The sequence below is a fragment of the Abrus precatorius genome, unplaced genomic scaffold, assembly GCF_003935025.1.
Source record: "Abrus precatorius isolate BTA unplaced genomic scaffold, Abrus_2018 Scaffold4, whole genome shotgun sequence".
Lineage (NCBI taxonomy): Eukaryota > Viridiplantae > Streptophyta > Magnoliopsida > Fabales > Fabaceae > Abrus > Abrus precatorius.
The window spans coordinates 20,874,063-20,899,476 of NW_020874384.1; the positions used below are offsets into that span (position 1 = coordinate 20,874,063).

At 33.3% G+C, this 25,414-nt stretch overlaps 5 protein-coding genes across 8 annotated transcripts; 2 read left to right on the forward strand and 3 right to left on the reverse strand.

The window, feature by feature from the left end:
* Nucleotides 1-1,809: 1,809 nt before the first annotated feature.
* On the forward strand, nucleotides 1,810-3,500 carry LOC113864561 (cysteine protease XCP2). The gene is made up of 4 exons (XM_027498416.1): nucleotides 1,810-2,302; nucleotides 2,616-2,851; nucleotides 2,935-3,075; nucleotides 3,180-3,500. Exons 1-4 carry the CDS (start codon nucleotides 1,846-1,848, stop codon nucleotides 3,393-3,395), a joined length of 1,050 nt encoding a protein of 349 aa, XP_027354217.1. The 5' UTR covers nucleotides 1,810-1,845; the 3' UTR covers nucleotides 3,396-3,500.
* Nucleotides 3,501-3,863: 363 nt separating this feature from the next.
* Nucleotides 3,864-8,375, reverse strand: LOC113865459 (AT-hook motif nuclear-localized protein 10). The gene is made up of 6 exons (XM_027500017.1): nucleotides 8,278-8,375; nucleotides 7,120-7,654; nucleotides 6,405-6,454; nucleotides 5,297-5,428; nucleotides 4,699-4,860; nucleotides 3,864-4,493 (listed from the first exon to the last, which is right to left on the reverse strand). The coding sequence occupies exons 2-6, from the start codon at nucleotides 7,616-7,618 to the stop codon at nucleotides 4,263-4,265; spliced, it is 1,074 nt and encodes a 357-aa protein (XP_027355818.1). The 5' UTR covers nucleotides 7,619-7,654; nucleotides 8,278-8,375; the 3' UTR covers nucleotides 3,864-4,262.
* Nucleotides 8,376-11,525: 3,150 nt separating this feature from the next.
* On the forward strand, nucleotides 11,526-13,774 carry LOC113865297 (psbP domain-containing protein 3, chloroplastic). Of its 4 annotated transcripts, none has more exons than XM_027499755.1 (10): nucleotides 11,526-11,654; nucleotides 11,740-11,797; nucleotides 11,893-12,002; nucleotides 12,081-12,146; nucleotides 12,241-12,321; nucleotides 12,416-12,498; nucleotides 12,591-12,666; nucleotides 12,987-13,105; nucleotides 13,188-13,232; nucleotides 13,383-13,764. In XM_027499755.1, exons 1-10 carry the CDS (start codon nucleotides 11,576-11,578, stop codon nucleotides 13,407-13,409), a joined length of 744 nt encoding a protein of 247 aa, XP_027355556.1. In that variant the 5' UTR covers nucleotides 11,526-11,575; the 3' UTR covers nucleotides 13,410-13,764. The 4 variants fall into 4 exon arrangements, with proteins under 4 accessions (XP_027355556.1, XP_027355559.1, XP_027355558.1 ...); XM_027499758.1 differs by having other exon boundaries at nucleotides 11,533-11,654; nucleotides 12,987-13,070; nucleotides 13,383-13,774; XM_027499757.1 differs by having other exon boundaries at nucleotides 11,533-11,654; nucleotides 12,591-12,627; nucleotides 13,383-13,774.
* An 863-nt stretch (nucleotides 13,775-14,637) lies between these two features.
* LOC113865582 (SWI/SNF complex subunit SWI3B) lies at nucleotides 14,638-17,230 on the reverse strand. The gene is made up of 5 exons (XM_027500252.1): nucleotides 16,644-17,230; nucleotides 16,128-16,544; nucleotides 15,641-15,776; nucleotides 15,094-15,224; nucleotides 14,638-15,003 (listed from the first exon to the last, which is right to left on the reverse strand). The coding sequence occupies exons 1-5, from the start codon at nucleotides 17,223-17,225 to the stop codon at nucleotides 14,818-14,820; spliced, it is 1,452 nt and encodes a 483-aa protein (XP_027356053.1). The 5' UTR covers nucleotides 17,226-17,230; the 3' UTR covers nucleotides 14,638-14,817.
* Nucleotides 17,231-18,920: 1,690 nt separating this feature from the next.
* LOC113864528 (RNA-binding protein 24) lies at nucleotides 18,921-23,751 on the reverse strand. The gene is given in 11 exon segments (XM_027498353.1): nucleotides 18,921-19,289; nucleotides 19,292-19,354; nucleotides 19,357-19,395; nucleotides 19,398-19,446; nucleotides 20,186-20,261; nucleotides 20,359-20,452; nucleotides 20,858-21,092; nucleotides 21,185-21,221; nucleotides 21,768-21,897; nucleotides 22,486-22,609; nucleotides 22,765-23,751. Coding segments are annotated over 11 exon segments (1,143 nt in total). The 5' UTR covers nucleotides 22,996-23,751; the 3' UTR covers nucleotides 18,921-19,224.
* Between the last annotated feature and the right edge of the window lie 1,663 nt (nucleotides 23,752-25,414).

Consider the following 25,414-nt stretch of genomic DNA (forward strand, 5'->3'; position numbering starts at 1 on the left):
CTAGCAATCTGCAGATATCCTGTTGTATACCTCATAACGGAATATCTTCTTGCTCACTGGGGACTGATTTCTCATCACCTGCCATGCATTAATGAATAGCCTGCTCATTTTGTAGCCTTCCAAATTTTCTCGTTTCCTCAATCATAATTTTTTTATTGGCATATTACACCTCTTTTTATTTATTAAAAAAATAATTTAATAAATTTTTTAATTATAAAAATCTTTAATCTACTAAGCCTATATATATATATATATATATATATATATATATATTGTACGTAAAAATGTTTATATAAATTAAAAATATTACTAAAAAAATAATTCATGTTATCTTAACTTCTGGGTGAGCAAATAAAAAATATATTATTTTTTTAGATATATAAATATTAACAATAATAATATTAATTTTATTTCCCTTATTGATTTCACACTTTCTCAACTCAAAATTTATTCTAATTTATGATTTCAATGAGTGTTTATCCAATAAATTCTTAATATGTATGAAAGTTTATTTCAAATTTTATTCAAATAAACTAAAAATAATTTAAATTTGTCAAAATTATCATGATAACGTCAAATAAGCTTTGAAGAAACTTTTATAACACCCCTTACTCTAGTGTATTTCATTGTTATTAAACTTTTTTCTATTGGTTACGAATTCATTAAACTCTTTTGTGGCTCATCTTTTCTTAATTTAGTTAAAGTTTTAAATCTACTTACCACAACTTTACAAAGAGATATTATAACATTTTTTTTACTTTAATCCAAAATTTTGTAGATTTATTCATTTTAAATGTATTAGTACAAATATTATTTTAAAAAAATCAAAACAGGTATTTCAATATTTTTCTATTTTCAATCACAAATTACTTATACTTTCTTACATTAGTTTTTTTCCCCTCCTTATGTTAGTCTTCCAAATATGCATAAACATAACTAACTCAAATTTTATATAGTATTAAGACAGAATAATTTTGATGTTTAAGAACATTTGAACACTGAATTATAAACTTTTAAAAAATTGCATCTCTTGAAGATGTATATACCCTAGGAGGAAAAAGAGGAATAAGAATAGAAAGAAAGTGATAGACTTTGATAAATAATAATAATAATAAAAAAACACAAAGTAAACATAAAAACTAGAATGTGTGAAAATAAATATTACATACCAAGAGTCACTAACCGTTAGGACTTGTAACGAGTTAGTTATATAAACTACATGTGCGTACCGTACTTGTACTCTCTGCTTTTATCATAACTTGGGCCACGTTTTACGGCCCATTGATAGAAAGCATAACAAGTAGCAATAGCAAAAAAACTGGCTGACAAAAAAATCTCAAAAAAGAAGTTGATAGTTAATATTGCCCCAAAAAAAGAGCTCAAGAAGAACACGGTTAAATTTTACGATTAATGTAAAACTTTATCTGTATAACATGAATGATAAATGTTTTCAAATTTATCATGAAAAAATTAAATATAGTAGTTGTTTCGGCAATATTGTTTTTCCCTAAGAAAATTTTCACCCGTGTGATACTTCTGACACGGTGTTTTTTTTCCTCTAGAAAGAGATGAACGTCTTTCCACTGCACCGAAATATGAATATTGTACCGTACACTATCTTGTGCCACATAATTAAGGCATGTGATATTATGCTTTGATGTAAAGCCACCTGAAAGAACATACTTAAAGACTACTCACTGTGCCACTGTATAACAATCCCAACAACAACCTTTACTTGAAAGTAACATCTAAAACACAACCTATATATACTGCTCTCTTTGCCCATTCTTCCTCGTCCCTTACCCAATTTTCTTCTCTTTTTATCACAATTCAATAACATTAGCCATGGCTTTATCCTCCTTCAAAACACTTGTTCTAGCTTGCTCTTTCTGCCTATGTTTGTCTTTGGCTTTTGGACGAGATTTCTCCATTGTGGGCTATTCATCAGAGGACTTGAAGTCCATGGATAAGCTCATTGAACTCTTCGAATCATGGATGTCAAAACATGGCAAGATTTACGAGACCATTGAGGAAAAGCTGCTTAGATTCGAGATTTTCAAGGATAACCTTAAGCACATAGATGAAAGAAACAAGGTGGTCAACAACTATTGGCTTGGGTTGAATGAGTTTGCAGATTTGACCCACCAAGAGTTTAAGAAGAAGTACCTTGGGCTCAAGGTTGACTACTCTAGAAGGAGAGAGTCCCCAGAGGAATTCACTTATAAAGATGTGGAATTGCCAAAGTCAGTGGACTGGAGAAAGAAAGGTGCTGTTACCCAAATCAAGAATCAAGGTTCATGTGGTAAGTATATTATATATGCGCATTTAAGTGCCAAATGTTAATTAGTGCATGTTTCAATTTGCATTTAAATATCATAAAATTATGACCATTTCAGTGTAACATGATTTTACAAATAAAATTCATCTAGCTGCTCTCAACTAAAATTGATTTTGTTTGTAAACTGAAGTTTGTTCAAGGTGATAAATTGAAATTTTTATGTTGAATTGAAAATGTTATACTGACATCAGTACATCACCATTGACATTGGTAAAACTCTTTAAACTTAATGTGTCAAGTGATGAAACAGCATATTGACATGGTGAGCATGTTGCAGGGAGCTGCTGGGCATTTTCCACTGTTGCAGCGGTTGAGGGAATAAACCAGATTGTGACGGGGAATCTAACATCTTTGTCTGAGCAGGAGTTGATTGATTGTGACACAACTTACAACAATGGCTGTAATGGGGGTCTCATGGATTATGCATTCTCCTTTATAGCAGAAAACGGTGGACTCCATAAAGAGGAAGATTATCCTTACATTATGGAGGAAGGTACTTGCGAGATGAAAAAGGTAAGCTAAAATAATTGGGTCTAACATCACTACATATATAGTATCGTACTAAAAACCGTAACTTTCCCTTGTTCCACCACCAGGAAGAAACCGAAGTTGTCACCATTAGTGGGTATCATGACGTGCCACAAAACAATGAACAGAGCCTATTGAAGGCACTTGCAAACCAACCCCTCAGTGTGGCCATAGAAGCTTCAGGAAGAGATTTCCAATTTTATAGTGGGGTATGTTTAATTATATAAACCAGTTGTTATTATAGCACTTTATGTTTTGATTCTTATACAGGAGAAAGTAGTTTTAATACGATGAATAATTACCATATATGTAGGGTGTTTTCGACGGGCATTGTGGGAGTGACCTAGATCACGGTGTGGCAGCTGTTGGATATGGTACTACAAAAGGCTTGGATTACCTCATTGTGAAAAATTCATGGGGATCAAAGTGGGGAGAAAAAGGATATATAAGGATGAAGAGAAACATCGGAAAGCCCGAGGGAATCTGTGGACTCTACAAGATGGCTTCTTATCCCACTAAGAAGAAATGAGATTCTCTGCACCGCTATTCGCTGACTACTGTTGTTACTGAATTTCTTTCCTTCTTTTAATTCTCCAGTGTCTACCAATTCCAGCTTTACCTTTGAAACAATGTAACGTCTTCCGTATAATAATAATAATTTGATTCACTTTTCATTATTCCCATGAGCCACTTTCCCTTTTCCATCTCTTTAATCCAGATTTGTCATTACTCCGTTGTAGGAAATAATCTTAAAAAGGTAAATTTAATGCAATATCAGGACATAACAAAAAGTTATATACTAAATTTCTTACAATCCACATAAATAGAAATAATATGTACGAGACTAAATTTAATAATTTCACACAGGAAAATGTATGACACGATCATAATTTAACAGAATAAGTAGAATGAATAATTCCTGCCGCTTTATCTTTGGTTAACAAACCTCCACCTCCATATAATATTTTTTTAACGATCGTAGTATAAAATATAAGATTAAAGTCTAAATAGATTAGTAATTACGACCCCAAGAACTGGGTAACAAGGAGAAAGTTTCGGCACGAGACCGACAGTAAACAACAAATTACAATTTACGGATGACAAAGTCTCCGCCATCTCATGATCCTACATGCTCCTACATCACAACCCGATCCTGTCTGAACCTCTTGCATCACCCAAGCGAACAAGGACTAAGGACAAATCTTTCGCAATATCAAACGAAATTAAGCTAAGAGACCACACAATGTATCCCTTAAAATGTTATTTCTAGAACTAATATAACACAGAGCTAATGTTACATGTGAGTCTCCCAATACTTGGAGCATGAAAGAGACACACAAGTGATAACATAATAAGTGCCAAACCTACAACAAAATGTAGCAACAGGATTAGAGCTTTACTTCCAAGGCATGCCTGAAAAGCCTTGTGCTGGGTTATTGTTATTGCAAGCTCCTGTGCTTTGGTTTAGCGGGCTTCCAGGCCCACCCGATGACTCACTAACAGTGCCACGTGATGGCGAGCTGCTTTGGCCTGCTGTGGAAGCCTTTGGGGGAGCAGATACATTTCCCATCCGCTTTGCAGACTTGGATGCCTTGCGACCATCTGAGACGAAGCTTGCCAAAACTACCTGAAGATTTACATATATTTAGAGTCTTTCCAAGAATTGGCCTTAGGGTGCCAGCATACCAACTTCCTCAAGTAAAATGATTCAGGAAGAAACTATGGTAGAACAATGAAAAAGATCTAAATGTTATTGTAGGGTTGTGGATACTTTTATTCTTTCAAATGTTTGGAAAAAAAAAACAGATGCAAATTAAAGAAAGAAAATGCACCTGAACAGGGGATGCAGCTATCAGAAGACCTGCAACTCCACCACCCAATACACGGCCATCTGGCCCTGACAAGGACACACTCAGTCCACCTACGCGGCTGCACTGCCCACCATTTTCAGCAATAAACAATGAACCACCAAGTGACAGGATCTCAAATCGCCCCTGAAAAATATAATTTCACAAATGAGGCCAGTTCCACTTGCCAACCACCAGGACATGCAACTTAACAAGACATTATCATAAACTTTTCCAACCAATGGTAAGGAAATACCCACATTAATGAGTCTTCCTTGTAAATATAGAAAAATGCTGGCAAACAATAGCCAGATAAACAATCTAGTTTGGACAAACTTTTAAATTCAACTATCTATCGCAAAACTACAAAATAAATATCAATGTAAATATTTTTTCACTGGGGCAAGTACACAAATATAATTAATAAAAATCAATATGTTTTAATAAAATTTTTGATAAATCAACATTATAATGCATATTAAAAATTGTTAAACATACTCCCCGGCTGATATACATAATTTTGGCTTCAAGATGAGGTTATGGAAAGGGGATGAAAAAAAAAGTTGTTAGGATATTTATGAACCTCGTAAGTCACAGTTCCACCAGTTGTGGAGGGTTGCCGAAGTGTAACATTGGATATGGCTCCATTTGCTGTTAAGATGCAAACATGCCTTGAATCATTCTCAGAAAGTGCCATAATTCTGGATGACAAGTCCTGAATATCAAAATATACATTAAAATATCAATCTTAGGTCCAGGAGAACCAATAAAAATGTTGGGGAGATTACTAGAAATTGACCCACCCCCTATTTCCCCAAAAGGAAAACAGAATAAGGTGCTTACATTATAACGAAGAGTCATACCATGAAAGACAGAAGTGATAAATTAATGTAAAGTCAGAGGAATCTATGCACAAGGGAATGCATTAAACTAAAGAATTTAAACAATATAACTGTTAAGCAAAACAGAAAGTCATACTTAATACTAGAGCTGCTATTCAAATTTTAATGAAGATTTCCTCCATCAATTAACTGCCCATGGTCTTTCCAATGTTTCAAAATTACATGTCGATAATCAATAATCATTTATTAAGTATTTAGTCAATTTTCAATTAAGGAAATTCAGCTGCATAGTTTAGAGGAGCAAATGACTACTGAAAAGCTACTAAATTCATAAAGTTATGATGCTTTCTTAACCCAACTGCAAAACTCATTATCATTTTCAACTGGTTTATACACCAGTGAAAATTTGAAATAAGAATGAAAGGTATACAAGAGGGATAGAGGAATCAAAGGGATGAAACAATCAGAAAAAAAAATAAAAAAAAAAAAATTGTAAGATCCAAGGTGAAAATATATTTCATCAAAGGGTTAGATTATTCTCATTCACCCCAAGGAAATATAGTTAACAATCAAACGTCATAATGTTGACAAAAACAAGCAAGTTAACAAAATAAATTAAACATAAAATCATTTTCAGAAACAAATAATCATCGAAGTAAACCAATTACCATTTAACAAAAGCATACATGTTTTAATAAGAGGCACGGATCAGGAGTTATTGAACAACAAGAAATGTTAATATAAGGAAAAAAAATTATCTACAAAATAGAAGAGAATGCAGCAGTCACTCCCAACAAAATTAATTCAGTCGATACATTTCAGAAATTCTGTAAGATTTTAAGCAGATACCTCTCCAGCTTTCACAGTAATGACATGTGGTGTAAATGTAGCTCCTGACCCTGCAGAAAGATTTCAAGAGAGGATATCACCACTTATGAAATTTGATTGTTAACTTCTGGAGCAAAGCAAATGCAAATTTGCAATTAATATGACATGCAAATGAAAAAGTAGCGAAAATTTATGGATATCTAAGAGAAAAATAGATGCAAGTAAGTAGTAAATTGCATATTAAGGGAAAGCAAAAAGGGAAAAAAAAAAACACAATAAAAGGGACACCTCATGACCTGCGGGCAAAAGAGTAATTTTGAAAATCATAGAATAGATAACCATACGAAATAGGTCCCAAATTATAGTTTTAGCATATAAATAAACATAATAACAAGTATTTTACAATTTAAAATCCATAGTGACCCACAGAGAAGTATATAAGCTTAAGCTCTATATTAAAATGAACAAAACCTATCGTGTATATATATTATATGACTCTTACCAGAGACACAGACTGCATGTCAGGGAAGCAAAAATGTAAAAAAATAAGACATGACCTTAAAAACTAAAAGATTCACCAGAACAAGTCAAAATAAAGTATACGCTTTGGCCGTAGGAACTCCTCAATTTTAATATTTATTATACATTTTTAAAAAATAATATAAAGTTAAGAGCTTTGAAGCTTACTCTAGAAACCTAGTTAAAGTTGAAGAAGAGAAGGGGAAATAGCAGTTACCGTAAGAAGACTTTGAGGGATTCTTATTGAGAGAGCCACGAGGTCTGCCTCTACGCTTCAAGGAACCAGGTGAGGCAGAATCAGAAGCAGAAGCAGGTGGAAACTGCCCACCAGAGTGGCTAACGGGCACGGCGGCCGAAGAAGCAGGAGGAGGGGTAGTCGTCAAGGACAACGACATGGTACCATCAGGCCCATATTTCCTGGGCCTACCCCTCTTTCTCTTCAGTGTTTCTGAAGAACCACCCATCATGGCCGGGACCTGGACCTGGCCCTGGCCCTGGCCCAGGCCTAGTCCCTGGGGCACTGCTGCAGCAGAGGATTCTCCACCGTTCATGTTAACAGTACTGGCAGCGTAAACAGCGGTGCCATCAGCAGCATAGTCCAATCGCATGTTTTGATGAAGTTGAGGTTGATGCTGATGCTGATGCTGATGCTGATGTTGGAGACTGTGCATCCCAAGCGAGAATTGCTCCCTGCTTCCCATTTCGGTTCCAGACATGTTTAGGTTTTGGTCTCACTCTCGAACTGAATCTCTCTGTGGATTCAACAACAACAAGTGCAATCTTATCATTTGCTTCTAACTTAATATAAACCCTAACCTAATCCTATTATAGTATAACTACAACTGGTTGCACTCTCCCTCTTCACCTCCCCTCAATACAAACATCATCTTTCCTTTTTCTACTTCTACACGTACATCTACAATTCAAATTCAAATTTCAAAATCTATGGGTCGTTCCATAAATGAAACCCTCGCATTTTTATTTTTTTTCATTTTCAAATTTTTGCATTCCCACCAGATTGAAATTTTTTTACCTCACTTTTGAATTCTCAAAATTTGTTTTTCCACCCTCCAAAATCTAAACGACAAAGAAAATGGGGAAAATACAGAAGAAAATTCAAACCCTAATTTTGCATCGGCGAAGCAGTAAAAACTTCTCCAATCGGCCACGCCGATGAAATTACAGAATTTACTAGCGGGGATCATGAATATAATTTTTAATTACAAAAATATTATAGTTTTTTGTTTAGTTTCATTAAATGGATTTTATTTTTTTTTAATTTGCAGTGAGCATCAAGAATTAAAACGGAAAACCTGAAAAAAATTGATGACTAATAAAATCATAAAATGAGCATAAATAAACTTGTTTAACTTACCAATGACTTGACGGGGAAAAAATATTGGCGAGAGTAAGAATTACGAGAGGAGAAAATTGTAGGATTTTGGAAAGAAAAAACGAAGACGTTCCTCAGGTACAATAGATTTGAATTGTTTTTTAATTTTATTGTTTTTTATTTATTCTTAAATAGGTTGGAAATGAGTTTTTCCTTATGTGCCCCTCTGAAGTGGCATTTATTAATTATTAATATTTCAAAAAGGAAGTAAAAAGTTAACCAATTGGATTTGGTGTGGTTTTGGTACGAAAAAGAAAATGTCATAAAGAGAATGAGATTCAGTCTTGATAAGCTTATCCGGTTGTTACACGCCGCCGTTTCTGGATAAATACTCTCTTTATTTTTGCAAACTCTCCATTTCTTTCTTCCTCTCTGTTTTTCTTTTTCTATTGGTGTATAACTAAAAATTTATTAAGTTATTTTGATATCTGAGTAAGTATGGATTAAATTTACATAAAATCAAATAAATTTATTTTAAATTTAATTATATAAATTATATTTTAAATTAATTTTGAATTCGATTTAAAATCAATTTTAAATTTAATAAAATATTTTATAAATATTTTTTATAATGTTATTAAATTATTATATTAAAAATAAAATTTCATAATAATTAATGTAAAATTATATCTGTGTATTTTAAGAAAGTAATAATATAATTTTTTTACATTTATATTAATTAAAATTAAATTCATATTTTTTTTACTTTACATCATTTATTTATCGCATAAAAATTAAATATATAAATTGAATTCAAATTTTTTTCTTTGAAAATTAATTTTAAATTTTAGATTCGATTCAAAATATAGTTTTAATTGAAATCAGTTTGAAATCCAATAATTTATGTTAATTTATTTTAAATTTAATTTTCAAGGTAAAATTAATTTTTAATATATTTTTAAATTTATTTTTTTAATGTAAAACTACTTTTTTGTACTGCACTTTTGAATTAAATTAATTTATTTTAAAAAGGTTTTAATAATTTTTATTAATTATATCATAAAATATATTTTTTTAATACTTATTTTTATTGAATAGAGTTAATGATTAAAGTTTAGATTAAAATTATAAAAAATATTAATATTAAATAATAATAATAATAATAATCTTATAATATTTTTTAAAATTAAAGACATAAATTTAAATATAAAAATAATAATAATAAATTCAAAATATTTGTTATATTTTTATATCTTTAATATGATAATTATATTGTAAAAATATTATTTTCAATATTTACTTTTAATTATAAGAATTAGGATTAAGAAAAAATATTAGTTATAAAATATAGTAATGAACAAATTTTGTGAAATATTAGTTATAAATTTTTATAAAATATAAAAAAATATCAGTTGTAAAATATACATAAAAGTCTAAAATATGAATTGATTTAAAATATCAGTTGCAAAATATACACACAATATCTCCATGCACAATATGAATTTAAATAAATAAATAAAATCCAATTTAGAATGTGAATTGAAAATAATAAACTGGTTAAAAAATATGATGATTTAAAAAATTAGTTTAATATAAATTTAAAATTTTAAAATCAATTTAATATTGATTATAGATTGAACTTGCATAATTAAATTTGTTGCCCAGTCTTATTATCTATATATTGTAACATATTATTCTTTAATAAATTTTCAATTAATTAGTTGATAGATAATTTGGTTTACTTTTGAATATTTATTTCAAAATAAAAACAACCAACAAAACTAATAATAGTTTGACAAGGATAATGATAAAGAAAATAAACACTAACATGTATGAAAATTATTACAATTAAATCATATTGTATATGGTACACACACTTAAAATATTTAATAATATAAAAGTGTCATTCAATTACTTTTAAAGTGAGTTTTTCTATTTAATGATTAGTATTGTGGTTGAATAATTGTACAATTTTATTTTAATCTACTCTTTAATTATTTTTCAATAAATTTATTTTTAATTATATTTAATAATTTTAATATTTATTAAAAAACCAAAATAGTTGATAAATATTTTATTATTTTTTTCCAATTATAATGATGAAAAATTTGACATAAATGTTTAATAACAATTCATTTATTTCCTTTAATAATAATAACATGTTTCAGACTTTTATGTTTATTAATAAAAAAATTATAAAACTTTTAAAAGTTATTTTTTTAATCTTGTGCAATTTTGTGCATTAGGTCTCCATTACAAAGTGAAATTCAAGTTGTTTCAATCTTATAATCAACATAAATTAGAAGAAAAAATTTGTGTAAATTTTCATCTTTTAATTCATAATTCACTTGAATTGTTATAGTTTCCATTATGAACCCTTGGCCCACTTCCTAAAGTGGACTACTAGACCCATAGTTCAAATAGTAAATTATAGACCTAAATTGTTATATTTTTCATATAAAAATAAATTATATTCTCTCTCTATTTCCTTCTCTTCTTTAGTGGTTTAGTTGTAAGTTATAAAAATATCAAATATAGAAAAATAGTTTAAATTTTATCACAGAAACACATTCCCATCGTCCACCCCGTTCTTAGAAAAAAATATTATTTACCTACTAGAATAAAAAAAAAAAACTTTAACATGTTTATAGTTTTTTTCTTCACTGCACTCTTACATTTACACCAATTTTTTTTATGAAGCTTTTTAAGTTTACTTTTTTAAAACATATTATACAATACAATGTTAATGCTTATGTACTGCACATATTTTTAAATATTTTTCATCACTAATATTACAACACTATAATTACAGATAAATTTTATTATGTGTAAATTAACACATGCTGCATATTTTAAATGTGCATTTGAAACCAATGCAAATTTGTCAAATGAAAATTATAAGAGCTAAATAATAAGTTTTAGACATTTTTCATCAAATGATTTGAGACAAAAAAACAAAAGAAAAGAAAAGAGATAAAAGTGGAATCACTTTATTTTTTCTCCAAATTCATGAAGATATGATTGAGAAAATTTAGCAAATGCATCCATTTTAAATACTTTTTCTTTTAATCTTTTATGCCATGTAAAGATCAAGGTTTTATGCTATATAACATAAATTACTGCAGACATTTTAGATATTTTTATATATACATTTTTTCCTTCTCATTTTTACATGACAAATAAAAAACAAATTTTAGAAAGGAGAAGAAATAAACCAAAAATTGTAGATGGGCTACAGCATGGGAGGACTAAAATTACTATTATTTCTTTTTGTTTTAATTTGAAAATTGCAATAATAATAAAAATTAGAAATGGAGGCAGAGAAGGTAATCTGAAAGGAATGGCGTCCATTTCGTGGCTGTGTTGTGTTCGTATGCAACCCACACTTTGTAACTTTACGGCCTCTGCTACTGAGAAAGGTCCTCCACTACCCATTAACTAAGTTGAGCTCAATTTTCATCTACTTCAACATCCTTCATCCATTTGTCTAAGGTTTTTGTCCAGGTCTATCGCCTCCCATAACCTTGAAGTTGGACCATCATAGAAAAACATCATGTTTACTGTAAGAATACAACCATAACTTTTTGCTTCTCAATTTCCATCATTTCTCATGTGTTATGCATAAACAACGTGCTAATTATATACGTGTTCTATCAGTTCTTCCATTGAAGATCGATGTGCGGTTAATAGAAGACAACTAATTCTTCACGCTGCTGTAGCTGTTATTGCAGCTCCAGCAACTGCTCCAAATGCATTGGCTCTCAATGGTGATTCCTACTTATTTATTTATTTAAAAATAAAGGATCTTCCCTTGTATTCTTACTAATTATGTGTCTTGGTCTTAGATGCTTCCGAGGATGTTCGTATCTACACTGACCATGACAACAAGTTCAAGATAGAGATTCCCCAAGGTGAATTGAATTCCAAGTTTTGAAGTAAAACCATACACTCAATTCAGTTTAGTTGCTTAAATTATATATAGTTGTGTTTTTATGGCTGGATCAGAGTGGCAAGTAGGAACAGGAGAGCCTAGTGGGTTTAAATCAATAACTGCTTTCTACCCAAATGAGGCATCCAATTCCAGTGGTATTCTCACAGTCTACTACTTGTCAATTTGTATTTCTGATCACTTGTTTATCTACACTATATAAAATCAATTGCTAACAATTTGGTGCTTCAGTGAGCGTTGTGATTACAGGGCTGGGACCAGATTTCACTAAGATGGAATCCTTTGGCAAAGTCGATGAGTTTGCTCAGACTTTGGTGTGATTTCATTATTAGATTTGGAACTTTCCTTCCGCTGTGGTCCAACTAATGCTAAAATTTTCCCTTACTTCCTTAAAATGAATTCACAGGTTAGTGGACTGGACAGAAGCTGGCAAAGACCCCCGGGTGTGGCCGCTAAACTAGTAGATTGTAAAACATCTAATGGTGCATACCTCTGCTTTTAAATCTCCTTCATTATGGTAAAAGACTATAGGTTATAAGATTGTAAGGGGAAGAAAAGAAGTAAGGATGCTATAAAATTGCTTCAGGTATACTAAAAATGGGTAGAAACCACTCTTATTTAGAAAAGCAAAACATCTAAATAAGTGAATGTAACATCACCCGTGCATAAAGCAGGAAATATAAATGAAATGTTCATGAATGATCTAAACTTTGAAGTATCAATGGAGATATATTTTAGATACATACCTATACTTACTCCTAAAATATGCCTAGTGCTTATTTATTTTCAAACAATGGTTCAGGGATTTATTACATCCAGTACTGGCTGCAAAATCCTGGTGACAGTCGCAAATATTTATATTCAGCAATTGGGATGGCATCAAATGGTTGGTATAACAGACTGTATACTGTGACAGGACAGGTTTGTTTGGTCTTATTTGCTAGTAATACTGCGGTATCTATGCATGTATGTGTGAGAGTCTAATTCTATTTATTCCATGCAGTTTGTGGAAGAGGAAACAGACAAGTATGCTTCAAAAATTCAGAAGGTGAACTTTTTTCGTTTACCTTTTCCGTTATTTGACAGAACAAAGGTTATGATGATCCAAGATATCAAGTTTATGCGATAATACAGCATGGTTCGTTGAAGTGGTTTCTAAGTTATGTACTGAAATTCAGCTTCCACTTGGTTTCTGCAGGCAGTTGCATCATTTAGGTTCATATGAAGAAAATGGTCATGAGAAGGGAGAAATTTTCTCACACATCATCTTTTCTATTTGATTACGGATTTGAGTCTGCCTAGATCTTTTCTTTCCTGGGCACAATCGATATTCTCTTGACATTGTTTTCTTAAGCTAGAAATGGCAGACTAGATCTGACTGGTAAGATAAATACCGCGGGTCCATCACTTTTCCTTTAGAAATGTCGAATCAAAGTAATATACTTAATGGCCCTAATTAGCAATTTAAAATAATTGATCAAATATTTTACGGTGAATGAAATTGCCTCCGATCAAACCCTGCATTAACTGAAGGAGTGTGGTGGTAGCATTGTGCTAATGCTTCGGCACACTTTTATTATACGAGTTCAAAGCATACAAAGGGGAAGTTATTTTATCGGCCCTTCTGAAGAAAATGGAATACCTCATTCCTCCATCTCTCGTACGTGTAGCCTTGAACATGCTTTTCAATAGCAACAGTGCGTTTGGGTTCCTATCTTGCAGGTGTCTGATTTACAATTTTTTAAAGTGAGAGGCTACTAAGTTAGAAAAAAGACTTGCATTATTTATTGAAATTCACATGAATTTACCAAATAATAAGGTCTTTGTTAGAAAGCGGATAATACCTTATAAATAAAATGCTCTTTAAAAGTGGTTTATATTTATTTTACACTTCAAAAATAATATTAGATTCCAACCCTGAAGTTAATATCTTAAGAAAAACCTTAATCCAATCAAAACTTTTGCCTTTATAAATTGGACAAAAAAAGTATAAAGGAAATGAGTAAAGAAAAGTAAAAAAGAAAACTATGGGTATGTTTGATTGTAATTTTTAAAAGAGCTTTTTCTTTTTAAAAATTAAAAATACATTTAACAAACACAAAATCGTGGAGTAAAAAAAATATGTATGGACTCACGAAAAAATCCTCATCCTAAGTGGAAAGAAAATAATAAAGAAAAAAATTAAAATAAAAAATTTAGAGCATGTTCATTTCTCTTTTCTAAAAAACAGAAAAAAGAAAACAAACATGCTCTTATTAATCCACTTATCTGTCCACTTACATATTAAAAATATATAAATGTTATTTCACATCATTACATTTTCCTTCCTTTAACTTTTCTTCTCAACCGAAAATGAGAACAAAATTAATCATTTTATTTCTTTTATTTTTACTATACTTCCTCACTTCTCAATTTCCTACATCCTCTCTCCACGTCCAAAAAAAAGTATTAGTATAGAAATGCATGTGCAATTGAATAAATTAAAAAAGACACTCTACATCAAGATACAGTCATATGGATATTGAACAAACAATCCAGTGACTCGCAGCCAAAGCAAGTGAAGTACAGGATATATGAATACTTTCCGTAAGCCTGAGATAAATAGCTTCTTAAGAGTTAAGACTTGTCAGTCATCAGTTCGTCTTTACACTATTGCCTTCAGGGCATTCTCCAGTTTTTGTTGCAGATGATTTGTTAAATAAAAGAGTGAGCTGGTCAAGGAAAAACATATTCTTCATTTGCTCCAGCTGCTGATATTCTTTTTCGGTCAGCAGGTCTAAATCTTCAAAATGAAGAAGCTTGTCTTGGATTTTTTTTATCTACAAAACAGAATATCCAATATTTAGCAAAGATTTTTTTAACTATGTAGATACAGACGCCATCAAATTAAACATTGGCATATGACAGACCTGAACTTCTATAATCTCAGAAATTGCTTTTTCCACATCTAACTCTTCCTTCTCAAGCTGTATATTTGCATGGAATCGAGATCCTTGAAATGAATCTGAAGTATTGCCACCGTTAGATGCAACGCCAACATCTGCATAAAACATAAAGCCACCATTCTAGTAAGGAAATTGAGTTTAAAAATTAATTTCTCCATTTTCCGTCGAAGGAATCACATAGAGCATATAACAATTACATTTAAAAAAAGAAAGCAGAAGAAGGAGCTAACTGTTAAATATATGAAATTCCTATTAGTGTATTATATTCTTCTGTAGTTATTCCAAAAGCCAATCACCGAAAAATGGAAACGACAAATTTTGTGCACCAATGGAGATGTTTAATAAATATCACTTGCAAAATTACATTCAGAAATCATTCCTATCATATACAATCATGTACAGGATGAAGCTTGGTCCATCCATTCCCCGATAAATCCCATTAAGACTAATGGCAGCTTAATTCATTCAGAAAAAGCATATAATCTTAGACTGAGTTAATTATCATTCTCACCTTGCAGCAATGTATTCCTTGGAAATGACCGATAATTTATTCTAGTTGCTTTGTAAACCTCAGACAGAGTTGTCAATGCAGCTTGAGCAGCAGATTGTGCGACATCCGATCCTGCCAAAGCAGACAGGAAAGCAGCCTGCAAAAATTTGAATAAGAAATGTTAACATATATATTTGAGAACAGAATTTTAACAAGATTATTCTTTATTTAGCAGTTCAGCTGTCATGAACCATGTTAAAAATTTAACAATGACCTCTGTGTACCACTTTTCCAAGCTAGAATTCCACAGCAACATGAACAAACTATTGGCCACTAAATCTCAACCCTCCAAACAGTCTCTATCCTAGTCCTAGGACAAAATTCAATAGGCCAAGCCAGAGTATGGTAATTGGTAACCAACTAACAAATACGAAATAGCCATTTGAGTGAAATTTGGAATGCAATTCACGATTCTTTAAGGAAGAACTTAAAGAAAGAAAGGAAGAACCTGAGCCATAATAGGATTGCTTGCATCCGCAAGCGGAGTGAGGCGCATTCTCTTACTAGCTTCAGCAGAACCAACAGCATCCAATTCAGATTCAGCATCAGCATGCTGCTTTAGCTGATTACAGCCCTCGTCACCGGCATTGACTCCGGAGTGCTGATAATGCAGAAATTGGTCCCCAAAAGGAAGCTTCAAAAAATGAGCAACACACTCCTTCTCAGTCCTGCCAGGAACATGCTGAGAAACCCTCTTCCAGTCATCACCAAAATGCGTAATGGCTTCAACAAGATTCATGGTTTCCTTTTCTGTCCAATCTGTCTTCGTCTCCTCACTAATCTCCACTCGCCTAAAGTCCGAAGAACTCACACCAACTCTGTAATTGCCGCGAACATAACACCTCGCACACAGAGTCAAATCATACTACACGCAAATTCAAATCACAAAGACTTCAATTTTCGCTCAAATAATAATAATAATAATAACAATAGAAGATTCATTCAAAGGTTGTAGAAGAGTAACCTTGTCACAGGCAAAGCATGCAATGGTGCAGACGGCTTTGCAGCCACTGCAGATTCTCTTGGAGGTTTCTTTGATAGGAGCAGAAGATTCGGAGGAGTTGGATGCAGAATCGGGTTTGGTCTCTTTGTCGTCCCACTTCAAGGGTTTGGTCAACGAAGAAGACGGGTGGTAATTGATCAAACCCCAGGCTTCCAGGAAATCGAAGACTCTGCGGATGGAACCGACGTCTCCGACGAGCGTTTTGCGGACATCGGTGAAAGTGATTTTTCTAGTGGGATTGTACCTGAAGTACTTCACGATTGAATTCCGGTAGTACTTGTAAACCCTAGGGTTCTTCGAGGAGGAATCGAAGAATTCGGGGAGGTGACGCACCTCGCATTGGTGAATAGAATCCCACGAGAACCATCTCGAGTAGCCGGGGACAACGATTACGTTAGCGTCAGCCAAGGCTTTGGAATCGGACGGCGGGGCCTCAGGCTTAGGCGCCGTCGGGGGCGGAGGGGGTGGCGGTAGCGGTTGTTTGGGGGGAGGAGGAGGCGTTTCAGTGGAGGAAGGGGGAGGTTCAGCTCCTGTGGTGGCCATCAATTTAATTTAGCGTTATACCATTGTGAATTAATATATTATATATCCATTCACAAATTGAAAATGCGACGGATCTTCTGAAGAGTCAATAAATCAACTGAAATATTATATCGCTGTGTTTTATAATTATGAAATCAATTTGTATTTTTATATATATGTGTAAAACATACATTCTAATACGATTTTACAATTATAATTAATTTTGAAGATTATCGTAATTCTAATTCTAATAAACTTTAAAATAAAATAATTTATACTTTGAAATCCAGAAGCATTTTAGGGCGGGCTAGGGTATTTCTTGTCCAACCGTAGTCTAAGAATAATATTTTTTTATTACATAGTCCCGACAAATTACTAAATTTGTTAAACGATTCTATTTGTTTCTTCTTGTGAGTATAATTTTGTCCCTTTGTCTTCTTTCCTTGGCGGTTTATCTTCATCCACTGCAGGAACTCAAATGATGGAGATAGAAATGACCGTTTAACATCAACTTTGGCGAAATCATATTAAATTACTTTAATTCATTCGGTCACAAAATATGCCATAAATGACACATGTAAAATCATCAAATAGTAAATTTCTATTAAAACTGTAATATTCAATGTTATTGTTGAATAAAGTTTTATAACATTTTTTATATTTTTAATGTTTGGAATTTCTTGAACTGTGTGTATACTTCACACACTATCCAAACCACTTGAGCCCGATATGAGTGAGATTTGTGTTTCACAAACTCGTTCGGATGACAATGGAGATGAAATTCAGCGGTGGGCTTGACGACTTGAGCAGCGATACCATAAGTCCGTAGGTGGAACTGGAAAGGGGTTGAATGTGAAAAAGATTAAGGAGTAAAACTATATTTTGAATAATCTAAAACTAAATCTCCTCAATGCTTGGAGCTATTGCTGGATTTTGTAGTAGAAATTGTGTTCCGGGCTTCCATGCAGGCATACAAAGGACACGGTGGTTGTAAATCCCTGCCCTCGCAAGATTTTTCAGGTGTATCGTTTATTCCCAGTGTGGGTTCTTACTTGTTCGCAGGGGACATGATCCTTCCTCTAAAAGAAAGAAAGGAAAATAGTTTACTTTAAAGAGACTGTTTATCGTCAAAAAAAATTTTACGAAAACTCAATTTTGTTGGCAAATAAAGCCCAATCATTACTTAAACGTGTTCATATATTCTTTTTAATTAGAAATTATATATTAAACACATTTTATGCTACCAAAATGATTTATTTCGTCATTAACCTTTGCAATCAACATTTCCACAAATATTTAACAATTTGGATCACCCAGAGTTGAATGTATACAATATTTTTTGACAATAAGATTTAAATTAAAAACCTGAAAAAATAAGTGTTAGTTAAAGACAATTTCATAAGACGAGCCATAAAAGATGGCGATTAGGTAGCTCGTGCTTATTGGGAGAGTTGTATCAATCATATAGCATAGGGTTTACATAAATTATTATGATATAACAAGTGGTATTAGCCAGTCTCACCAACCGCTGCTTGGAATTTACAATCCAATAGGATCATCACACTGTTGCCAAATAAGTGACCACGATTTGTGATTGTAGCGACCGATACTAACACCGATTAAAAAGGCAGTTGACATGTTACGAAAAGTCAAGTACTTAAAATAAGTAATACCTACTACGGAGGGCACCACGACGAAAAGGTTGGAAATTAATTCAAGGAAATGTTGAACATGTGACTCCGTGCTGATGACGGTAATAAAACACTAAAGAACCACTGCAAACCTCCCTAATTTGAATATACTGATGGTTCTACCCTGCATAATCGGCAGGTTCTTAGAATCATAAAATTACACCCGTGTCTTCTAGTAGAACCTCTGACAACTACTATGCACAAAAATCACATTCAATGTGATGGCCCGTCCATCGTCACACAATTCACCAACATTGACAACTATCTACAAACTCAATGCTGGCCAAGACTACAAAGAATCATATTTTGATTCAGACATGATTTTCTTTTTACAGAAGTTTATTCCTACATGGCTGCCAGAAACCTATTCCAGCACCCATTGATCCAATACTACCGCACTCTTCATGAGTACAGGTAGTATTAGGTATAAATACACTAGTGTAAACGTCCAAATGGAAAAGCAGCCCGCACAATCCAGTTTCCTTCGCCATCTGGAGCGACTCAGACACAACTTGGTGAGCATGACTATATATGACCTGCAAATTATATAACTTGTTCAGAGCCGAACTCTTACTAAAGAATATTATAGTTTTCAGAGGTAATGTTTTTAAATTCAGAACAAGACAGAACAATTCATTTAGAAATACAGATTTCCAACACTAAACAAAAGTAAAATCTTTATGCCATGGATAAATGGGATTAGAAGGATACCAAAATAAAATATAGCAGATCTAACGTCACACTTTGTAACAAAAGCTTATATACTATTGCAAGCCTCTACATGATTTAAGAGACAGAAAATGTGTGTATTATACATCTTTAAACTTGGGCGGTTAATACCCTGCTGAAATTAATTAACAGAATGTAAAATCAACTTAAAGATATATTGGGACCGCAATATTTATCTTCTTTTGTGAAAATTATATCCGGAACTACTTTTGCCATTAACTACAGCAGGAAATTAGCCAGGATGAATTGGGTTTTGGTTGTGCATTTTTAACTCAGCTCATGACTCACTCATAATTGATGTGAGGCAAATATTCAAGCTGAAGCCGAGTAAGAGTTTAGGCTAGTGAGCTATTTGAGCTGGTTTTAATGGCATACAAGTTACAACTTAAAATTAGGCAAATAGTTTTGAGAAAGTTTCAAATTGCCTAATGATTTGCTTTTTGAAAAAGAAAAAAAGAATGATAGATGTATTTTTTACAAGTCTACTAAGCTAAAAACAATTAAATTCTGAGGGCAATATAAAACAAGGCAACAATACCTCTAGAATGCAAAATAAATAACTTGCAAGGCTAGATTGGAAGCCCGCCACTCAAGTAGCAGTTCCACTGCTCTTAGTCCTGCTGCAAACTAAGGATACCTGCAACAGAGTACTTTCAAACCACAAGTTCATGCCAAAAATATAGACATGGACTGCAAGATGTTTGATGAATAGCCCACCTTATTCGTCCCCTCACCCAGCTGTTTGGTCAGGACCGCTGCCTTGCATAAACTGAGGAGAAGGAGCAGGAACAATAAATTGCGGTTGGCCAGGAACTGGTGCAGCAATTCCTGAAAATGTCAACGCACTTGCAAATTACATCCTTTTACATAGAACCTAAAGAAGTTTTCCTCTCAACAACAATCAAGAGATGTACCATGGATGTTTCAATGCCTCATTCTACAGGCACGCATCTTAAAACACTTCTCTAAATTTAAAATATCAATTATTTTTTAGTTGATGTTAATTCCTACTTATATGAGCATTTTGTTTCTCAAAACAATACCCACTAAAGATGGTTGTTGATAAGCAAAATTGTAAATCTGATATGAATTGGAGCACCCTTTCAATCACAAGAAAGTTGAGGCAACATGAACTAAATTGACATGTGATAAGTACAAGCAGGTTCACAAGGCAACAAAAGGGCAAATCCTGAATAACAAATAGAAATTCTTCAGGGCAGACAACCGTACCACTAGGATATGGTGCTTGAATGGCAGGCATAGGTGAAGTTGTTATGGCATTAACATTGGATCCACCGTAGGGCACAATCTGATGACCTGGTACTGTATAACCCTGCATTGCTGTATAACCATGACCACTGGGAATAGCCTGACCCAATTGTCCATAAGGATAAACATTTGTATTCATAGCCCCAGGCACTCCATATATCTGCAGGTACTGTTGTCCCATATATGGGTTGTACAGACTCTATTAGACAAGATGGAAGAAGTTGAAAAAGTCAGCAGTGTACAAACAAACCTAACATTCTTCCTAGGACAACTGAAAAAAACTAAATTGACCTGTGGGTAGATGTACTCAGGTCCATATGTCGTATACCTGCAAAGATAAAACAACCACATATAATGTTGAAAAGATCACCTCTATAGCATGATTCTGGTGTAATACATCCTGATGCACAATTCAAATGTAGTTAGGAACACCTCACACGCATCGAGATAAATATAGCAAACAATTATTAGTTTACTACATCTAACTGATAGGTTTCCCACAAACAGCAAACAGTCAATGACCAAATTTCTCAGGATTCTACACTCCCAATTATCCACTACCACAAGGATGCTGCATGTTTTGATTTTAAGAGTAGATTGGCACGGAAAGATAGGGGAAATGGGGATGGGGGATCAGTTGGTGGTCCTTGCAAGGATGTACAAAAAATTGACCATGATGGCCATCACCATCATTCAACAGTCAACAAAAATGACATATTAGTTGATAATAAGTAAAGTAATAACCACACCGCAGAGATAAGTCTAGATATAACAAGTATAAATAACAGGCAGGCAAATATTTATCAGCAACGAAAACAAATCTTCAAATCAAAGGTTTACGATAATATGCAAGTTGCAACACCATCCCACTCACCCATAAGGAGGGTAAACCAATCCTTGCTGATAGCCATAGGAAAGTGGTTGCTGGTAGCCAAATCCTCCAACATAAGCTCCTCGGGCTGGTTGTACGCTTCCAACGTACGGGGAGGCAGGTCTTATCCGTCCTACAAAGGACAAAAGAAGCACGCACAAAATCAAAGCAATCCAAGTAGAAAGAGCAAGTGGAAATGCAAAGGTTACGGCAGACAATTTTGCATGTCAAGGAAAGAAAAACATTGCTTGGGGTTAACACAGTTGTTTAAGCAAAGCAAACACGTTGGTTAAAAGATCAATCAGAAATAGAAAGCACAGATGTCACTAGACCAGACACACAGTAAACACGTGTTAGAATTCTTTTTTTCTAAAAAAAAGTGGTCCATAAGAGTGGGAATATGACTTTAGGGCAATGATAGTACTAAACACCCAAGGGCACACACAAGCACTCTTTCTAGCACTGCCCATGACTTTATCTCAATAACAGAGGAATGCTAATGTGGGATTCCGATAACAATAAATAATAACAACAACAACAAACGACAATGAGGATGACGTCAATGATAAAAGCCAGTCAATGTAAATAACCGACATCACAATTAAATTTAAGAACGCACATTGAGGCGCAGATTTGCAAAACAACAAAAGAAGGTCTAAAAGGTATTGAAGTTAGTTGCACGGTTAAATTCGTAGAGAGAGAGAAAGAGGAATGTGATTACCATAAGGCAAAGGTGGGCGTGGTCGACCAAGTGAAGCCAAGTTACAATTTGCCCTTCTACCATCAATGACAGGGGTTGGATCAGCACATGCCCTCCTTGCAGCCTCGGGATCCCGGAAAGTCACCTATACCCTCCAATTCCATGCAGGTGAGATAGAAACCAAGTCATTCTATAGTAAATGTGATGCGTGAATGTTGGGATAAGAAAGACGCTATCCAAATCACACAAACCAACAAAGTTTTCGAATAACAACAATGAAAGAATAAATAAGATACTCACAAAACCATAGCCTTTGGATCGCCCCGTGTTCTTATCAGTGATTACGACGGCCTCGAGAATCTCGCCGAACTGCTCGAAGTAACGGCGCATGGTTTCACTCTGTGTCTCCCAAGCCAATCCTCCGACGAACACCTTCGTGTATGTGGTGTCGCCGAAGGGAGAATTCAATAGCTGAAACCCTGAACTCGAACTCGATCCCGAGCTAGGACCCTGGATCGCTTGGTATGCCATTCACAACGATCGCTATTCTCCTCCACACGCACCCACAGGAGAAACAAAAACAACTAGGGAAATCACCGAATGAATACCGAAACAGTATTGAATTCAGATTGGTAGGGATGATGAGATTGAGATTCCTAAGCAGAGGGGTTCACAAGTATAGTCATCATAAACCAAAGTTTCTACTGTGTGCGCGTGTGGTATTGAAATAGGAAGAAGAGAGAAAGAAGGTGAAGATTTTGAAGAAATATACTGGGAATCAGACGAGTATAGAGAGATTCGAGGAACAGAGAATATAAGGAAAAGAGATAGAGAGAGAGAGAGATCGAAAGCACAGTGATCAGGGTAACCTAACGAATTAAAAGTGGAAGGGAAAAGGGTTTTAATTAATATTTTAAAAAAAAAGAAGGAAACAATCAAAAACCCTAGAATTGAGGTGGGGAAGGACGGAAAGAAAATTGGAAAAGGTCGGTGGTGGGATAGGGTGGTACATGGGAGAAGGGAAGAGTGTGGGGTTGAAAAGGGGATGGTCAGAGTAAAAAGAATCTGCTATACTCGCTAGTATACAACAGTGGGATAGATAAGTGTATCGAGAGAGAGAGAGAGAGAGAGAGAAGAGAAAGAAAAGGGTTTTGGGCAATCAATTATGGTTGTTGTTGATGTTGATGATGATGTGTGGTGACAGGGTGGAGAGATGGAGAAATAGAAGGAGGAGAGCAAGAGTCATTCATTCTAATTGATTCTCTCTGAATGAATATGAAAACGAAGAGCAACAATTTTGATAAAAGAAAATTAAAAGTAGAGCCGGCCTTCGGTTTTCGACACTTCTCGTTTCTCAACCCAACCGGACAGCCTGAGATGGTGGTAACCCGGGCCCCACACTCCCCCCTCCTTTTATTGTTTTCAATCTTACTGTTTTTGCATTTTCATTTTACACCAATGTTTTTATCCTAATTATGTTTGATTTTTAGATAAATAAGACCTTTTTTTATACAATTATCTTTCAAGTTTAATATTTTTGGGATGGTGTCGTATTAGAATTCGTTTTGGATTTATCTGTCTAAAAGCCCACGCGGTTGTGACACGCATTGATGCATATGCTGCATCTCCGGAACAACTCCGCTTTCTCAGACTTCCCATGCCAAGCCCGTTTTATCATATAAAAAAATGCACTATTTCTAGACCAAAATATTGCGTTCATTATGATTTCTTAATGTTGCCCACGAATTCTTTGGAACATAAACAATATTCTTATACTCTCCACTCTTTTATTCTTTTGAAGGAGTGTATCAACTTAGCAGGAGTTGAGTTTATTTTAATAGTCTTCCAAAAAGTAGCAAACCTGAATTATTTTTTATTGGAAGATATGCACATATACTGTATTATGAGTTGCTAACTGTGGCTAGTAAAAACAACACATTAACAAACTCTACCTTTAAAGATACAGTAAATAGAAGGTTGTGCTAATTTAAGAACATGCTTATTTTTAGAAAAATAAGAGAAATTATATTTATAAACTATTTTTACTCCCTTTTTGCCCTTGTTGGAGACGTCCAGCATTCAATAACACTGCAAGAATTGAGAACATGTCCTAAAAGGGAAGGCAACGGAGTCACGGGCTCATTTATAAAACATTAATTAACTTTCATTGATGCTTGGCCATTTTTTTTCCTTACTTTTTTTTTCAGAAGTGTTTAACTTGTTTATATATATATACTAAGAATAATTTCATGATTGGTGTGTTAAACAATTTACATTCTTTTATACAACAAAGTTTTTAGATAAGCTTTTTTTATTTCAATAACGTATTTAACATATTTTAATATGTATCCTTCGATTTATATTGAATTAAATTAAGTAATATATGTATAATAAAATTGTATTAAAAATAAAAATTAATATAATTATATTATATATTGTGTTTTTAGTAAAATGTTTAATTATTTTTTGTTATGAATGTATTTACATATGCATTAAAAAAACGATTTACGATTTTTTTTGCCCAAATTTTAGAAAATTTGAAATGAATCAGACTCCTCGGGGCGGACTATTATGGATGGTTTATCCAATGTTCGCATTTATCGCTTCCGAGGATGGCCTGCTGTTTCAACGTTGCTTTCATTTGAATCTTTGATATGATCTAGACAGAGTTATGCACTTATGTTAGCAGTTATTTTCATGTCACTCTTAAGATTTTGCACAATACTTACCATCTCGGTGGCCTTGTTTTACTTTTATCAAATAATGGTAAATTTATCTATCCTATTACACGAGAGTTGCTATTTTTAAGAGTTTTTATAAATATTTTTAAATATTCAAACATATTAAAATGTTTTTTTTAAATGGATACTTAATTTAGTTTAAAAAATCTGATTTCATATTTTTTAATTTGATCGCTCTTTTTTTTTCAATGGAGAATTTTATTTATTTT

Coding starts and splice junctions, on each gene's coding strand:
- LOC113864561 (XM_027498416.1), top strand. CDS start 1,846: ATGGCTTTATCCTCCTTCAAAACACTTGTTCTAGCTTGCTCTTTCTGC. Junction 2,303..2,615: donor CAAGAATCAAGGTTCATGTG/GTAAGTATATTA, acceptor AGCATGTTGCAG/GGAGCTGCTGGGCATTTTCC. Junction 2,852..2,934: donor GTACTTGCGAGATGAAAAAG/GTAAGCTAAAAT, acceptor TTCCACCACCAG/GAAGAAACCGAAGTTGTCAC.
- LOC113865459 (XM_027500017.1), bottom strand. CDS start 7,618: ATGTCTGGAACCGAAATGGGAAGCAGGGAGCAATTCTCGCTTGGGATG. Junction 6,455..7,119: donor TCCCTCAAAGTCTTCTTACG/GTAACTGCTATT, acceptor ATCTTTCTGCAG/GGTCAGGAGCTACATTTACA. Junction 4,494..4,698: donor TAGCTGCATCCCCTGTTCAG/GTGCATTTTCTT, acceptor GTAAATCTTCAG/GTAGTTTTGGCAAGCTTCGT.
- LOC113865297 (XM_027499755.1), top strand. CDS start 11,576: ATGGCGTCCATTTCGTGGCTGTGTTGTGTTCGTATGCAACCCACACTT. Junction 12,147..12,240: donor CAAGATAGAGATTCCCCAAG/GTGAATTGAATT, acceptor TGGCTGGATCAG/AGTGGCAAGTAGGAACAGGA. Junction 13,106..13,187: donor TGTATACTGTGACAGGACAG/GTTTGTTTGGTC, acceptor TATTCCATGCAG/TTTGTGGAAGAGGAAACAGA.
- LOC113865582 (XM_027500252.1), bottom strand. CDS start 17,225: ATGGCCACCACAGGAGCTGAACCTCCCCCTTCCTCCACTGAAACGCCT. Junction 16,545..16,643: donor CATGCTTTGCCTGTGACAAG/GTTACTCTTCTA, acceptor ATTTGCGTGTAG/TATGATTTGACTCTGTGTGC. Junction 15,004..15,093: donor CTGAGATTATAGAAGTTCAG/GTCTGTCATATG, acceptor TCTGTTTTGTAG/ATAAAAAAAATCCAAGACAA.